Raw genomic sequence first — 17289 nt, forward strand, 5'->3', positions numbered from 1 at the left:
GGGCCCGCCGCGGCCCCGGGCATTGGCGGGCGAGCGCGAGGCTGCCGGCCCGGCCTCCTCCCCGCCCGCCGCGGCTCTGGCGTGCGGCCTCTCCCGAACCCGCGCCCGCAGCCCGAGGGCCCCGCGGTCACCCGGCGCGGGGGGCGGGACGCGGGGTGGGCGGGCGGGAGCGGCAGCTGCTCCAGCGCCCTCGGGACTCGGCTTCTCCCCCGGCCTGGCACCGCCGCGGCTCGGCGGCGGGAGCTGCTGGCGGGCTGGCACAGCCCGTATTGCCCTTCCCTAGGCGGAGCTTGTGCCTTCTCCTGGCAGGGAGGGCAGCGCTGGCTGTTGAGGTTTTGGGTTTGAGGGAAGTTGTTTTACGCCGTGGCTTTTTACAGCGTGCAGGTGCAGTTTCATCTTGGTCATTGTTTCTTCGCTGCTGAAACAAATGCGGCGCTCAGTAATAGCCCAGTTGTTTGCAGAGCCGGCGGTGCTGTGGATCGCACACCCTTCGATAAGTAATGTGCAAAGTCATGTGCCTCAGTGGGAAGTTGTCTGAGAAATACAACGTGGTGCCTATTGTGTGATCTGTGCTGTAAATAAGACGACTTTCCTGGGCATTTGAAGTGTGGTTATTAAAGAGGAGGAAAACATTATTTGAGTAACTCACAAATAATGGCTATGTGAGGAGTGGCTGAGGTCACTTGCTCTGTCCAGCCTGAAGAGGAGACTGAGGGGAGACCTCATGGAAGTCTACAACATCCTCTAGAGAGAAAGAGGAGGGGCAGACACTGATCTCTTCTCTCTGGTGACCAGTGATAGGACCCAATGAATGGCCTGAAGTTGTGTCAGGGGAGGTTTAGGTTGGATATTAGGAAAAAAAGCTTCACTAAAAGAGTGCTTGGGCACTGAAAGAGGCTTCCCAGGGAAGTAGTCACAGCACCAAGTCTGCCAGAGTTCCAGAATAGTTTGGACAATGCTCTGAGGTGCCTTTGGGCTGTCCTGTGCAGGGCTAAGAGTTGAACTTGATGGTGCATGTGGGTCCCTTCCAACTCAGAATATTCTATGATTTTGTAATACTATTATGGAAAGATGACCAGGCTAGCCTGAAACTTCCAGCTTAATGTAAATGTCCTCACTCTTTAAGCTCACTACCAGTTTCCTATCAGTTACATGATTTTGGTTGTTTTAAGCTAATCCAAAGAAGTATTGAGTATTGGAAGGCTCAGTTAAGCTTAACAGTGGAACAGGTGAATTGCATCTGAAGTAATACATGGGACATTTGCCCCATAATTTGCCCCATGATTTTCTGTAATACTGATTTCTGTCCATCTTCAAGGCACTCTTCTACAGTTAATGAAACGTAATTGCCTTGATAAGGATGTCCTAATTAGTGCTTTTAAAACAGTTATTTCATCAGAAGTTTATTACTGTTTTGTGTAATGATTTCAGATTTTCTCTCTGTCTTGTATCAAGTTGTTAGTTCATCACTTTTGTAAGAACTAAAATAGTGTACCAGGGACTTGTGGTTTTGCAGGTTGTTGGTTATCTGTGCCTGTCTAATGAACTTTCATGGCTACCCTTAGTTTTTGATGGAAAGTTGCCTTTTAAGACAGTATCTTGGTATAGTCTAATGATATTTTTAAAATGTTTTAAAGAACTTGTTCACAATTTTGACACTTTAGCCTACAGTAATGATTTAAACACTTTCTTTGAGTATATACATATAGCATTTTATTGGAGTTTTGGACCTCTCAGATACATGGACTACCCTTAAGGAAATGTGTGTACAAACATGTGTATATGTTTATGCATATTAAAAAATGTGGAAGATGAAGTCTGTTGTCAGGAGGTTTATTTTTTCTTATACTGTTGCCTGCACCTCTGGGAGGTATTTGAGGAGAGTGGGGGAAGGATTCACTGTTGGTTTTGTCTTTGAGAGCGGCTGCCAGCAGGATTCCTAGAATGCATTTTCTACATTAAATAAGCTAAAAATTTGGAAGCTGCTTGTACTCTTAAAATGGATTTAGATATTTGCTTTGGCAGTGGAGACCATTTGCAGGAGCTGTTCCTACACACCTCCTCTAATCAAATCCATTTCCCCTTACTGCAGTTTTAATTGTTCAGGCCACAGATTTTTTGACCTCTCAGTTGTTAGACAGAGCTGTTAGTGGGCCAGGTTATTTTTAACGTGCCCTAGTTCATGTCAGAGTCCCGTGCAAAGTTGTGCTAGCACAACTGAGGAAGCAGTGAAGGAGCAGGGTGGGAACTCATTAAGCTGGCCTTCTTCCCAGGAAAAAAAAGTCAGTGAAAGCTTGGCTTCAAATTATAGTATTAAAATTTAAAAAAAAATTAGGTTAGAAGATGCGAAATTAATCTTGATACTTGCCTTTTAAAAGCTGCCCTGCATTTTGATTCACCTTTGAGAATACCTTAATGTGTACCTCCTGATTCATAAAATGAAATGTGAGGTGTCACCAGTTGGTGTCACTTTGTAAAAGTCCATGCCTATTTTATCAAATTACTCTTAACTATATTTAAGAAAAAATTCAGCTGCATTATAGTGTAGATGAGGTTATCACGTGTCTTGCTAGAATTCTGCTAACATACAGATTGTTTGTGCCTATTTTGTGTTTTAATATAAATTACAGTATTGTCTGAGCACATGTTGTAATTTATTAGTTTCTTTCCCTGGAGGTCAAATAAAACTACATTTTAAAAATAAAAACACAGCTCATTTATGTTGTCAGTTCCATAAAAGAAGTCCCTGAAGTAGTCCTTCCTTTTGTGTTGAAGTCTATTAAAATTTGTGTTATTAAAAAAAGAGGTGTTCTAAAGAGTGTCTTTCTACAGAGAAGAAAAAATTAGAGAGTTAGGCTTGATTCTCTTTGCCAGACCTGGCACATGGCCCGTGACGTCTCCGTCAAGTGGAAATTCGCTTCATAATCTTCCCTTTTTCCCAGTACAGGAGTCTACTTTAGTGTCCTGTTCTCATCTTTCCCAGCACCATGGCTAACTCCAAAAAGCTGATGGAGGAAGGAAAGGAGCACAGCTTTGCTACTTTATTTCATTGCAAGCCTTAACATGTCCCAACACCAGCAGCCCCGTTCTCATACAGAGGATGTTTCTGCTCCCTCGTGATGAGCTATTACAGACTAATTATTTCCACAGTCCATCACCAAATCTACCAGCTCATTACTCCTGTCCTGAAATTGTCTTCTCTCAGATATTAGGCAGTTTTCTCATTGTATCTGTGCTGAAGACTTACATTTTCAAACTGTTGATGGATAATGAGGGGTATTCTTACTTTTGTATAAGTATACTTTCAAACAAGAAACTTGTCCAAATGTTTAGTATATATGTTGCTCTTGAAATATTTTTAGAAAGGAGAAAATAAGGGGAAATTGTACAGAAAATGTGTTGAATAAACACCCTCTTCATCTTGCAAGGTAAATATTTTAAGAAATATCAGCTCATGATATGAATGTAATCTTGATTTTGTCACCTTATGTGAAATATTTGGTAGTCTTTGCTGACATAATTGTGTACATTAGTGCTGGTCTGATGCCCTGGCTATTGGGTTCAGGGAGTTAAAGGCTCAGAGAACTATCATTGCATAATAGTAGGAAGTGAAGCTTTGTCAGTTAAATATTGCATCACCACAAGAGTGAGGGAAGTGTCGTTGATGGTTTTTGTTGGGAGTAGCCTGGGAGTAAGACTAGAAATATTCTTATATTGATTATGGGCTTGTAAAAGGAACTGTTGCTTGGATATTCTTCACTTTTTGTCAGAGCAGTCTGATGATGAATTTAATGTGCTTTACTGCTCATTGATTAGAAGGAATTCTTGACAGAGTCACTCTTGGGTTCCTCGTGCAAAACTGTATTGTTTTCCTCTGATTTACAAAAGAATGGAGACATTGAGTTTTGTGAAGCTCCATGTCTTAGGCGAAGCAAACACTGTTGTTATTGGATCCTGCTCCTGGTTGTTGCTGAGACAGCCCTGTGGTTGTATGAAATTAGAAATTATTTTATTAGAAATTAGATTATTGATACGGTGTGTAAAGAAACAGCAAAGTTTCTTATTTATTGTGTTGTTCAGAAATACTTTCAAGATTGTGTTAAAAGAATGTGAAAAGAAAGAGGAAAACTTTATTGGCCATCACAGTTTATTTAAAAAACAAATAAACCCAGTTGTGATAAGAGATGTGAGGATAATTTGTTATATTCCTAAAGCTACTTATTTTTCATTACTATTTTTGTACATGGCTTTTTTTAGTGGGAGAGGAAGCATGAGGGACTCAGTCTAATGACATCCATGCAAAATTTTTTTCAGGTCCTAATTGCTAATGAAAACACTGCAGTGCATTGTGGGTATGGATTGGGGTTTTTGCTCTTGTGGAGTTTTTTTGTTTGTGGCTTGGTTTTGTTAATGTTTTGTGGGTTTGGAGGAATTTTGTGTAAATTTTCCTTAATACGAAGATGAGAATTCAAGAAATTATCAAAATGGCATCAATCTTTGAAGATCTCCTGTACAGAACATGGAGAGGGAGGGAGACCACTGTGTGGGAATTATTGACAAGTGCAGTGTTCTTTACTCAACAGTGAAACACTTCATGAAAGTAGTGAATGTTTTGCTATGCGTGATTTTATTAATTTTTTTCTTTTTTTACTGCCTAGTTCCAAGATGGCAGAATTATTTATGGAATGTGAAGAAGAGGAGCTGGAACCATGGCAAAAGACAGTGACAGAAGTGGAGGAGGATGACGATGATGATGATGACGATGACGATGAGCCAATCTTTGTTGGGGAAATCACAAGCTCAAAGGCAGCTACTACATGTAAGATAACTTTTTCATCATTTAAAATAGATATTTCGAGGTATTGAAAGTTGAACTTAGTTTGAAAAGATAGAATTTTTAACAGTAAGACTTAAGAAATTCTACATCTTAAAGCTGTACGTCTCTGTCATGCTGAAAATCATAATTCTTAAGAAATTCTGTCCTAAAACCCAGGTTATGCACAGTTCTATTTACATCTAACCTTAGTTCTCTGGAGTCAAAACAAGGACATTTGAAGGTTTTAGCATTAACAACATAGTTTCAAAGTCAATATATATGATGCTGAAACCATGCATGCAATTGCTCTCAGTATAGTTGGTATTTAGTTACGTACTTGAAAGTGTCTCCCCACTAAAAGAATGTGCATGAATTCAAGTTTTCGCGTTACAGTCACTTTTTTTTTTCCACCCCATGTTTTGTATGTTGGTGGACACCGTTCTGACAAAACCTGGGTAACTGTCCTAAGTGTCTATAATGAAAGCACAATCTGGAGAAGTGATTAATGTGAAAATGCTAGAAGCCTTTCTGGGAAGTAGGAGATATTTATTAATCAATTTACTCATCCCTTGTAAAATAGAGAGATTTCTTCATCAAGTTCTGTGGTTTTCTCCTAATGCAGGCAGTGCAGGGAGTGAGGTTAGGTGGTTATGATGGCAGCACATGTGTCAGGATTCCATTGTTTGTCTATGCTTGGGCTTTGGCAGGTAAGTAAAGAAGAACTGCTTTTTTGTTAGTTTAATTAATTTTAGTAATGAAACTTTTTGATTTCTGTGTGCATCCATTTGGTAATCAGTTGTTAAGAGGTTTGCCCCAATGTTTCTCTAGCAGTCAAATACCCGAGATGTTGCCTGGTGAGGTTTGCTGCTCTCAGTTTGTGCCTCATCTCTCCTATGCTTGTATCCAAGATTTCCATGGTTGTTTTCTGAAGGTGTATAGTTTGCGGTGGGGAATCTCAAGACAAAATGTTAAACTAGGCTGTCAGTCACTCTGCTGCATGGATTTTTGAGCTGTTAGTAACTTTTCAGTCATTTTAGTTCACAATGTTTTCATCTTTTAACTTTTTTACTTGTTGCTCACTGGGATAGTTTGTTGCTTCTTACACTGGATTGAAAAGGTGGAAAATTAATTTTTAAATATTAAAGAAATACTGAGGCTGATATTAAAGTTCTCTCACCTGAAAATAGTTTTGAAGGGTGAAAATTTTAAAAATATTCTGCATATTCTTAAAAGTTTGAAGAATATTTTAAAATTATTTTAATAAGTTTTCTGCAGTTACAAACTTCTAGAAAGACTGAAAAAATACCCTTACTGTTTTCTGGAAGGTCCAGAGACCTCTGGATTACTGTTTGTTTTGGCAGTAGGTCATGGCATAGAACAATTATTAAGGCACTTGGGCATATGTTGGATCAAAAAATATCCCAAAATTCATTGCAGTTGTTTTAATCTCCAGATTTTTTTGTAGTCAAAGGATGTAAGTAGTTCAGGTGAAAACTATAATTTCAGTATGGTTCTTTGAACTTTAAGGACTTTGGTAAAAGGTAGAGACTTAAAATGTTTGCATCTTACTCTAGCGCTGTCCACGCACAAGTAAAATCACTTACGGTATAACTTTTTACTTTATCTCTTTTCCTTCCCTCTCCTCAACTTTTCTCTTTGTAATCTTCTACTTCACTATGAAAAACAGCTCAGGAAGAATGACCTCAGTTCTTCTCTGGTTTGTAAGTAGGGCCACCTGGCAGCAGTCAGGCTTCAGTTGGTTATGGGCGACAGGCGAGACACTGTGAACTCAACTTGGCTTATCACTGCTGAGTTTGTACCTGAGAAAGCTCCTGTCTGATCAGATGAAAAACTGATGACAAATGGAAACTCACGTGTAGTTCATAATTTTTTTGAAGGCATTGCATTTTCTTAACCTTTTCCTGACAGTGCAGTTACCACTTTTTGTGCAGACTGGTGTGGATAATTTGAAGGAAATAGTTAAAAAGCCAACTTAGACCTGCTGGCACAGTGTCATGTAGAATCAAGTGCCCCTTGAGATGTACTGGAGCATTGTTTTGATTGAGATGAAAAGTAATTCACACTTTGTTCCCTTTATCATTTCCTGCAACTGCTCGTTTTTCCTACATTACTCCTCTTTCTTGCTTTCATTTTCATGATGGTACAAACCTGTAATTTGTTACTACTTTACAATGTTACTGTGTGTGTCAGCTTTCTTCTGCTTCAGTGCTCTTTACCTAAACAGGACAAATAACACTGTGATGGAAGAGGGAAAATGGCACATCGGGTCTACGATGAATCAGCTGAGTCATGTAAAAGTAGTTTATAATTTCAAAAAACTGACTTCCTGAAACGTTCTTTTTAAAAGCAGTAAAATCTGCCTTTGTATTTTAGGATGTGAACTGTGTCCACATCACTGTCTGACTATGCTTTGTGAGACTTTTAGGATAGCTTTTTTTTTGGAGGTAGATGATACTTTAGTTTCATTTCACTGTGGAATTCAAATGTGAGGTATAGATTTATTAACAATCACAAAATGTGTGTGTTGAGCTAAATCCTGAACTAATTTAATCCTTGTTCATAGTTACTGCTGTGTTGAAGTAAAAATAGTATTACTATTAGGGGATGAAATTTTGTTTTATCTTAAAAAATGCAAACCTGTTTGAATTTGTTGGTTGCAGCTGCTTTTTATTAGTATGATGTAAATGCAGGTGGCAGGTTGAAAGCTGTGATCATCTGAGCTCCACTGCTATTAGGTTTACTTATCAACTAGAGAAGTATGTAATAATGAGCTATTGCTCGTGGAAACAGCCTTAAGGTTGTTAAACACAATGTGTAGATACTCTTAAGGTCTATTGTTTGAAAACATGATGTAATTTGACCCTGGTTTGAGAAGTAACTTCAAACCTTGGTGGTTAGATACTGGAGAATCAATCTAATTTCATGTGCATATTTTCACAGGTCAGAGCAAGCAACTTGTCAGCAACACTAATGGAGAATCTGGGACTAGAAAAATATTTTGATTTGATGAATATTTTTTTAACTTTCTGGGATGATTGGAAACCCCAGACTAAGACATAAGAAGTCCAGGAATATCGATGGCATTAGTTAGGGAGCAAACATCAAATTTGAAAAATTCCCGGTGTTTCTGATGAGCCAGAGCTCTGGACACAGATTACCATGCAGGATATGTAAGGAAATTAGTTCTCTTGTAATTTTTCTTTCACATTGGAAAATGGATATCATGAAGTCTAAAACCAAGTTTGCAAGTGCTGTATTTTCCTGTTAATACAGAAGCAGATTGTGTCATTACTAGTTGAGAGAAAATACTTCCTTTAGTGTAGCAGTTTCTGGTATTTGGGGAACTTATGTATATGAGAAAGAGAAGTGAATAAATGCACTATAATTAGCAAAGTTCATGAATTTGTTTGTTTGTTTGCACTCTTACTTGTGTGTTGTCTACAAGAAAATAAAAACTGAGATTCTTATCTGAACTAGCTTAACTGAAGAAGAGTGGAAGAACATACCTTAATTTGTACAAATTATAGCTTGTTTTGCCAGGTATTTGTTTTAGAGATAGTATTCTAATTTATAAGTCAAATCTTGGTTGGCCTAATTAGTGGATATGAGCACTACTTTTAATTTGAAAAGCAATGAAGCTATTAATTTATTTGCAATTAAGGTAAATGTAACTTTTGACAGATAAATTGAACAGAGTCAACCTCAGCTCCTCACGGAGGGGGGTACAGAATGGTGCACCCAGTAGAGGTACTTTATTGTCCTAATATGGCAATTAAAAGCAAAAAAATCTACAACACTTAGGAAACATTTGACTGCAAAATGACATAAAGATAACTTTGGAATCCTTTGCAACAGGTCCAGGCACTACATTCAAGACTGAGAGTCACCATTATGTGACCGCTGCCTCCAGCCCCGGTGCCGTGCCCGTTCCATCAGTCTTCCAGGCTGCACCCAGACCTTTGAGCAGCTCGGGAGCAGTGCAGCCACTGTCTGTACAAGTGAATGTTTCAGGAACTTCACAAACACTGCAGAGACCAGTCGCTGGATGTTTATCAGCACAGCAGCTGCCTGGGTCAAGTTCTGGAATAACACAGCCTGTAACCATTCCAGTGACAACACAGCCAGCATCAAGGAATATCACAGTTCCCGCAGTGGCTCAGCCTGTGTCCAGGCCAGAGACTGGAACAGCACAGCCTGTGATGCTCAATCAGGTAAATCTCTATTCACTTAACAGGTACCATTACTTTTGAATAAATTAATGAAGAACATACTGACTCAGTCCAGTGATTTGGAGACCTGGACTAGGTTATAGACTGGCATTATGTAAAGCCATAAAGATTCTAGGACCATAACCTTGCACTAGTAAATTAAAATGTGTGTTTGGAAATACCAATTTGCCAGACTCGAAGATGATAGCTTTAGTTACAGTAAAATGACATTAAATGAAAATCCAAGTCGTTAGAGAAATTAGTACTGTTTAGGTTCTTTATGTTGTTTGGAAAAGTGATGGAAATCCATTCTCTAAATTCTGCAGATTTCTTTGCTCAGAGATGGATCCTCTGTATTGATAAATGAATTTAATTTTTAAATATTGCATTTGGTGCGTAAAGTAACTTAGTGGTTTTTCCACCTGGTTTTTACAGTGCCTTGCTTGGCCTTTTTGCTTCTTAAGAGAATGCTGCAGTGGTAGCTCCTTGGGGGGGTTTGCATTTTGATTTGTGTGACAGTTGTGAAACACTGGTATGGTAAGGAGGGTTTAAGCAACCAGAAGTTGCAGGACCAGCAGGTGAAACAATTTGGCAACATATTTGTGTAGCTTGAAAAGCCCCAGGGGATTACTTTCCTAGATGACGTATCATTGATATTCCTGGATTGCCACAGAGCCTTAGGAAGTTGATGTGAGGGAGTCAAGTTAGATGCTGTTTTTGTTGCCTTATCTATTGGACATATGTGAGAGAGAAAGAATGAGGATTAAAATTTCCTATCTGTATGAGGTGAACTATGATGTGATACCTTTATTGAAAAAAATTGACACCCAAACTGTGCCTGTAATATTGGCTTCTACTGTCAGGTTAAGATGAAGCCTGACAGTGGCACCATCTCCCCTGGCCATGCAAATACACATACCTGTGGTTGTCCCAGCTGCCTGTCTTTTGTTGTAAATAAAAATTATGCAGCCTAATGGATTCTGCATTTGCTGAACAGGGCAGTCAGTCTGAATGAACATGGTTAATTAGACCATTAAAAGATGAGAATTGGCTGTTCTTCTTAAGACCTGTGGCTAAATCATCGCTGATGAGTGGCTGTATTTTAAGAAGAACAAAATAAAAACAATGCAATGCAACTTCACTGGGAAAGAACTCATGCTTTCCAATTTAGAGTCTTCAGCAGTTTATTGATAGCTTGCAGGGAGAAATGGTGGATGTGGGGAAGCAGCTTAGCTAAATCAGTCTGTCACTGTATATAGGAAGGCCTAAAAAATGATATAATCCAAAGTCCAGATATCAGTAGGATATCCAAGTTGCTTTTTCAGTTCTCTGAATCTATCTATATAAATCAGGACATGTTCATACAGAAAGGTCTGGTACCTCAGATATGTATGATATATATATGATATATACATATCTTTCAAGTCTGTGAACTTTATAAAAGTTTACTTATGGCATAGTGAGCTTTATTAAATCCTTCAAAGGAGTGCAGAATGTCTTACAGAATCGTTACTGCCAAGGAAAGGCCCCTACTGTATTTCCTTCACACATACATGCTCATGTTTTTGTTGTAACAGATAAAGCTGCTCGGCTTTATTTATTTTTTATTTATTTTATTTATTTATTTTATTTATTTTTTTTAAAACATTTCAAGTATTATTTGAAACATCATCAGACTTTTTGAACACAAGCACTTACAATTAGCAATTCCAACAGATTAGTAATACTTCATAAAAGGGACTTGCCCAGGTCATAGGATTTTTTTTTTACTATTCTGATACACAGCCGTCAATAAATTAACAAGCACTGATGAGAATTGCAAACTTATTAAAATGTCAAACTATTTTGGGGAGATTGTAATGGACTTGATTTTCAGCTGAGTACTTTTAAGCGATCGTGTTTTTAAAATAAACCCTTTGAAGTCTGCAAGTAAAACAAATATTAAACCTCCAATTTCTTTTCCTTCTTGAAAATACCTTATTAGGATTATATTATGGACTCTCCACCAGATGCACCAGATAATACATCTGATATACTGTTTGGTGTGAGACAGAACTCGGGAATTCCACAGTACCAGCCTGGGCCAGCAGTGAATGTAACAGGTGGGTGTAACTGTAGTTGTTGATAAGAGAAAGAAACAACCTGATGTCATTTCACTGTAGTGCAGGTCTTTTGTTATAACTTTAAATAGGATTTCTGGAACTTAGTAGTATAGCTACTTTTTTCTTCCCCCCCGTGGGTAACTTTGTATAATGTTTGATGAAATGATCTCTGGAGCCTTGTGTTGTCAGACTTTGCTTTTCAGTGCTTTAGACTGACTGTAATATCAAGAGATGTCATCTTATAATGCTCTTATAATTCATCTTATGCATCTTATAATGGGAAAAGGCACTGCCAAATCCACTGTAATTTTATTGACTGGTAAAGGTTTGTTTCATCACTCTTTGGCTCGTGGGAATGGGAGTGACTGTAAACAAGAGAGGGGCTGTGAACAGCACCTGGAGAGCTGAATCTGCTGGGGGGATTCTCTGGGATGATGGTCTGGGTTTCCCGACTTTCCTGCAGGACTTGGAGTAGATAGGATCAAAAGAATCCTTCCTGAAAAGGAAGGGAAAGGAGAAAGAGTGTGTAGTTTGACAACTAAAATACTTTTTTTCAACTAGCTAAATTGCATTTCAGCAGTAAAGAGTTAACCTACTTAAAAACAAACAAAAAATGCCTTTTTTGTGTGTGTGTGTCACAGCAGATGAAGGAAATTTGAAGTATGCAGTGTGTTCAGTCTTAAACAGGCTGTAGCTTGGGACTTCTCTTTTTTGAAGGATTGTACTTTTGTAGTAACAGCCCAGAGTCCCATTACTGTGTCTGTAAGTTCTGGAGGGCAATCCCTGCTGATTCTCCCCCGAGGTAACAGGTCATATACAGAGAATGGCCTGACTGGTCACACTAACAAGTTATGTAGGACAGAGTGAGAGCTGGTTTATTCTGCTTCAGGTGAAGATTTTGCATTTTTAGTTTAGGCATTCACTCCAGATACACTACTGACCTTCACTGATACGTATTTTCTTGCCTGTATCCAGCTATTTTCTTAGTCTCGTTGTCTTACTGGGTTAAATAGCTTGTTGTTAAGTAAGAAAAGGGTTTGTTTCTTGAAAATGGTTCAATATTCCAGCCCTTGTTCTCCAAAGAACAGGTATTAAAGTTTAATTGTTTACGTTTTTGTTTTTGTTTTTTTTTTAACTCAGGGGACTTGCTTGCATACTTGAGAATTATTTGTAGTAGTCTCTTACTGAGAAAAAATTAAAAGCATCAAGGATTGTAATTCAAAACATCTTAAATGTACCATACTTGGTTTATGTGTATTTCTGTAAGATGGCAATAGGATTTAAAAGTTAAAATAAAAGTTTTTTAGTTGTGGGTTGAAACATGAACATTTTTGTGACACAGAAGGAAAATTTAAGATACATTTGACTTTGCAATAAGGAAATGTCTGTGTATTTTGTGGTTTGGCTTGCTTGGGGAGGTCATGTAAGGTGCTTATGTTCATGTTCATACGTGCCAAAGCCTGCTTTGCCTGTGTTGGTGCTGTGCTTCCCTAATTCATGTGCAGCACTGCAGGCACCAGACATTCTGGAATATGGTATTTAAAAGGAGAATCCTTTTGGGAACTGGCCTGTGATACCTTGCAAGACAACTTAATTTACGCACATGGATCATTAAAGGCATTTTTTAGCTTGATATTGCATAAATGATTATTTCTGAGATCTGAACAGGGAAAGGCTGTTAAATAGGTGGTGATAGTAGAGTAAGAGCATTGGTAACTCTTCTCTGCAGGTCAGGTGGCACTGGGGTTGTGTGTAAAATGTGGCTTTTCTGGGAATATTTTGAGAACTTTCTCCCACAGACTTAACCCCCTTGGAGGAACCAGAAAAGGCTGTAACCCAAAGAACTGCTGGGTGGAGTTGGCTGGGCTGTGTCCATGGATGCACAGCAGCAGATTAACTCGAGATGTTGCTGCACACAATGCGCCAGAGGCCTGAAGCAATTTGGCTTTGCTGTCCCTGTTCTGTTTCCACAGCACATTCAATGCTTTTGTCATAGGTTATTGGTTCTAATGCCTTTTTCCATCATTCATAAAATGAGGCCAAACCAGCACAGATGCCCAGAGCAGCATTAAGGACTTCACAGTAGTGTTCTAATGTCTGTTTAGGAACCTTCAGGAAGGTGATGCTGCATCCAGTGTACTTTGGTTCTCCTTGCCATCACTTTGGATATGGTACACACTAATATTGTGTGTATGAGCACAGCCACCTGTTTGATAATAGCTACAAAAGTACCCACTAATAGCATAAAGTGACCACACAAGAATTGTTTGGCTGCTGCTTTTCCCTGCTGTCCTGAGCACTCGGGGTCCCTGTGGCCTGCTGGATAGAGGATTGGTCAAATTACTCTGGAATGTGGGTGATTCAAGGAATTCTTTTGTCCACACTCCAACTGAGAGAGGCACTTTTATGATAAGAGATGTCAATCTGATTTATACCAACTAAATATTAAATAATACTTGCAATTGGTGTGATTAGTTTTCAAAATAGGCCTAATTTTTTTACATGAACAAACAACAGAATTAAAATGTTAATCAATGTATATTCTCCTAGTATTATTATAGTTTTCTGAAAGAGGGAATTTACTAACCAGAGTTGTATAAACTGAATTAAGACTACTCACCTTTATAAATATATAAAAGTCTTCAAAATTTTTATCACAGATGTGTCAAACTTTGAAATTATTAACAATTTTGTTAGTGTATAAAAATAGTACTTTTTTCCAAGTTGGGTTTTCTAAAGTCAAATAAAATACTTTACTGAAGATTGTTGTAAAATCAAGCTGGTGGCTGGATGCTCAAATATCCTCAGTGGTACAGAAGAATGCTAAAGTCATACCAGCTCTATGGAAGCCCTTGCTGAGCAAGACATGTCAATGTAAGCAGCTCATATACCTAACAGTGTGAGTGTAAGTGAATTAAAACCCTCTAGCAGCTGTAGAATCTAATGAATAACCTGTTCATTTTGTGTGTGTGTGAATGAATGAACCTTGGGCAAAGGATGACCAGAGTGAGGCATTTGGGCTTAATATGTTTATTTACGTTAGAAAGAAGGAAAGGTGTGCTGCAAAGGAGAATGGTAGGATGTTTAAATAGGTATAAAACAAGTGAATTATGTTTTCCCATGTCTGAGGCACAGTGTGGTGAATTCTCCAAGCTGCTCATCAGCATTCCCTGCAGGGAGTCTGCCTCTGTGCATGGAATGGGGAGACTCTCCACACTGTTTGCTGGCTTTACATAGTTCCCACTGAGTAAACACACTATGGGTGGGAGAGGGCTGGTTTGTTTCTGCTCAGAAGTCTGAACGATTTTATGTGACACAAGATGTCTCTGGTTGTTGAGAAGATACTAATTCAGCTGCTTATTACACCCAAAAAGACCTTGGAGCAGCTGTACCATTGGAAGGGGAATATGCAAGAATGTCCTTAGCTCAGATCATTGTGTCCAGAACTAAAGTCCAGTCCTTGTCATAGTTTCTCATAGTCTGAACACTATTTGCAGCCTTTGATTTTGAGAGGTTTACAAGACCTGTGCTGACACTTCAGACTTTTTGATAAGTAGCTGTAGTCTTTCAGGTCTACTTGAGCACTGAAACTTTAAAACACAACCAACCAGAAAATCAAGATGGCAAGAATTCTATGACTGCTGAGTGTATCAACTAATTCTGATCAGATAAAAGAAAGGGGGAAAAGTCATTTTGGCAATGCCAGGCAAGGCAGCAAGGACTCAGATTGTGGAATCTCCATCCTTGGAGATATTCAGAAGTTGACTGGACATGGCTCTAAGCATCTCGATAAAGTCTGATTTACTTTGAGTGGGAGGTTGCACAAAACCATCTCCAAAGGTCCAACCTAAATTCCTCTGTGGTTCTGTACTTTGACTAACTATTATAAAGTGTGTTTTGCTTTCCCCTTTTTGTGTAGCAGTTTAAAATAGTAATGACAGGGGAGAAGGGAGATTTCAAAGAGAGGGTGTTCCTGGAAAGATCTTTCCCTCCTTGCGAGAAGAGAGGTAGTCCAGCTGTTTTAGAGTATTTAATAATTGGGTGCATTTTTCTTCTGAGCCAAAAGATGCTTTCCAGTGATTGTTATAGACAAGGATTCTTGACTTTCGATATTTCCAAGATGTATTCTCTCCTATAATGTTAAAATGGGGAGTTATCTACGGTGTGATACTGATTGTTTGGAATCATTTCAGATTTGGGATTTTTGCCTGTCTTATTTGGAGCTGATTTGCTATCAGACTCTTTCCCAGCAGCCAGAAGGAAGTGACTGTAACTTGAATATTACAGCAAAACAATTCCTCCAGCCTGTTTTGGGTGAAATAGATATTGTGCTGCAGCCTATAATATAGAAAAGATAACCGAAGGATCTTGCTAACTGCAGTAACAAAGAAGTAGATCCTACTCACTGAGAACCTCATTTTGCTGAGTTTGTCTCTAAGCCATCCCATACTAGCACAGCAATTTCTAGTCTGTCACAGAACCTGGTGCTGAAGCCCTGCAGAGCACGAGATTTTGCTGCAGAACCCGTTTTCTTCAGCTTAGTTTGCCCTTTGCTGTGACATGTCAAAATGTTTCCAGGCTGTAATAGTGAAGACTTGCAGCACTGTTTTGTGGGACATTTCTTCTTCATCCACTTGAGAAGGACTTGCTGCTTCATAATGATTCTTAGCAATACTGTTATTTTAAGGAAAAACACTGCCTACCTTATGGACTATGCAAGACTAATTCTTTGTAAAAATGTATAACACTGTGGCACGGTCATCTCTTCACTCATACACTCATTCCCTTGTTATAAGGTGGATGTGTTTGTGTGTTTATTTTTATTACATTTTTTATAGCCCTGACAGGGACTCTACTGTTGAGATGTTACTTTTCCTGTGTTTAACTTCTGAACTGTTTACTCACTCAGTATGGAATCCTCTAGATCTGTGAATGACTTGAGAATGCAAGAGAACTTCATCTGAAAAGTGGCTCTTGTTCTGATGGTTTTTGGCAGTTTGGAGAAAACTTGAAGCTTGGGTATATTCATTGAAGTTTTAGGCTGATGCAAAGTTTTAATACCTCTCTTTTGCTCAAAAGGTATTAATCATTTATGTTGGTAAGAGAAGCACCATTTCCTTTCATTACTGGGAGTAATTATTAATTTAGAGGATTTATTCTCTAGGTTCTCCAAAGACACCTTTGCTCAACAGGAATGATACGTTTGAATAGGCCTAGATTCCAACAGCTCTCCAGAGAGAAATAGTCTCATGATTGAGAACCAAATGCTGAAATTCCTTTCCAAAATCAGTTATCTGAATCCTATTGTGATGATGATCAGGTCATAGCATAAAACAGGCTTTGCATGTTCATTTGAAAATTCAAGTTATTAAACCCATCAGAAATCCATCCTACCCAGGGCGTGGTGGGATGCTGGTGCACAGAGTGAAGGCTTTGTCTCTATCATGTTACCTTCACCTCCTCATGTGTTTTTTCTTAGTTTGTTGCTAAGATTTTGTAAAAGTTGTTTATCAGTGTTTATCAAACAGAACAAACTCCAAGATGGGGGAAAAGGAAGGGTAGTTAAAAGATGGTTGTAAAACCTTCCTTGTGGTTACTACAGCTACTCTAATAGAATAGTTTTCACTTGAAATAGAATGTTTAGTTAGAAGAATAATAATGATAAATCGAGTACTCTGTTTGAATTCTGAATCTTCACATGTTTTAAATTTTACAGGGACAAATGCTGCATCGAGCACCATTAAAAATGGAGGACCTTTTCCACGAGCTTGTCCAAAGTGTAATATTCATTTCAATCTTATGGATCCCCTAAAAAATCATATGAAGGTAAAATATTCTGGGGCTGGGAAACATTAGAACAAGCTCATGTGGGCTTCTGTTTGGTTATGCAAGCATGCCATGTTTTGATATGAAGATCATTTGACTTCTGTCTGGGATCAACCAGAGCCAAATGCTCAGTCTTGCAGTCATGGAGAGGAAGACTGGAGTAGGGGAACTCTAAATCTTGCTCCTTTTTGCCTCATTTTTCCAATGCAGTGAAGGTAAGTGTCTATAATAATAGACAGCCAGATGACCCACATCTGTGTTACATCACTACTGACACAAAGATGACAGTGTAAACTCACCTTTTTATCTTGATGTG

General features: G+C 38.7%; 1 protein-coding gene across 5 annotated transcripts in view; it reads left to right on the forward strand.

Annotated features, from left to right (window-relative positions):
* The first annotated feature begins 366 nt into the window (after positions 1–366).
* ZNF280D (zinc finger protein 280D) overlaps positions 367–17289 on the forward strand; it is a 39276-nt gene continuing 22353 nt past the window's right edge. The window contains exons 1-5 of one of the 5 annotated variants that reach the window (XM_027688347.1): positions 367–384; positions 4659–4819; positions 8693–9048; positions 11030–11147; positions 16864–16973. In XM_027688347.1, the coding sequence (XP_027544148.1) occupies positions 4666–4819; positions 8693–9048; positions 11030–11147; positions 16864–16973 (738 nt within the window). In that variant the 5' untranslated portion in view covers positions 367–384; positions 4659–4665. Of the gene's footprint in view, positions 385–1000; positions 3429–4391; positions 4820–5438; positions 5524–8692; positions 9049–11029; positions 11148–16863; positions 16974–17289 lie in introns of those variants that run through there. The other 4 variants (XM_027688346.1, XM_027688345.1, XR_003534982.1 and 1 more) reach the window with 4 other exon arrangements.

This window comes from Neopelma chrysocephalum, unplaced genomic scaffold, assembly GCF_003984885.1.
Source record: "Neopelma chrysocephalum unplaced genomic scaffold, ASM398488v2 Primary Assembly neopelma1_75, whole genome shotgun sequence".
NCBI lineage: Eukaryota > Metazoa > Chordata > Aves > Passeriformes > Pipridae > Neopelma > Neopelma chrysocephalum.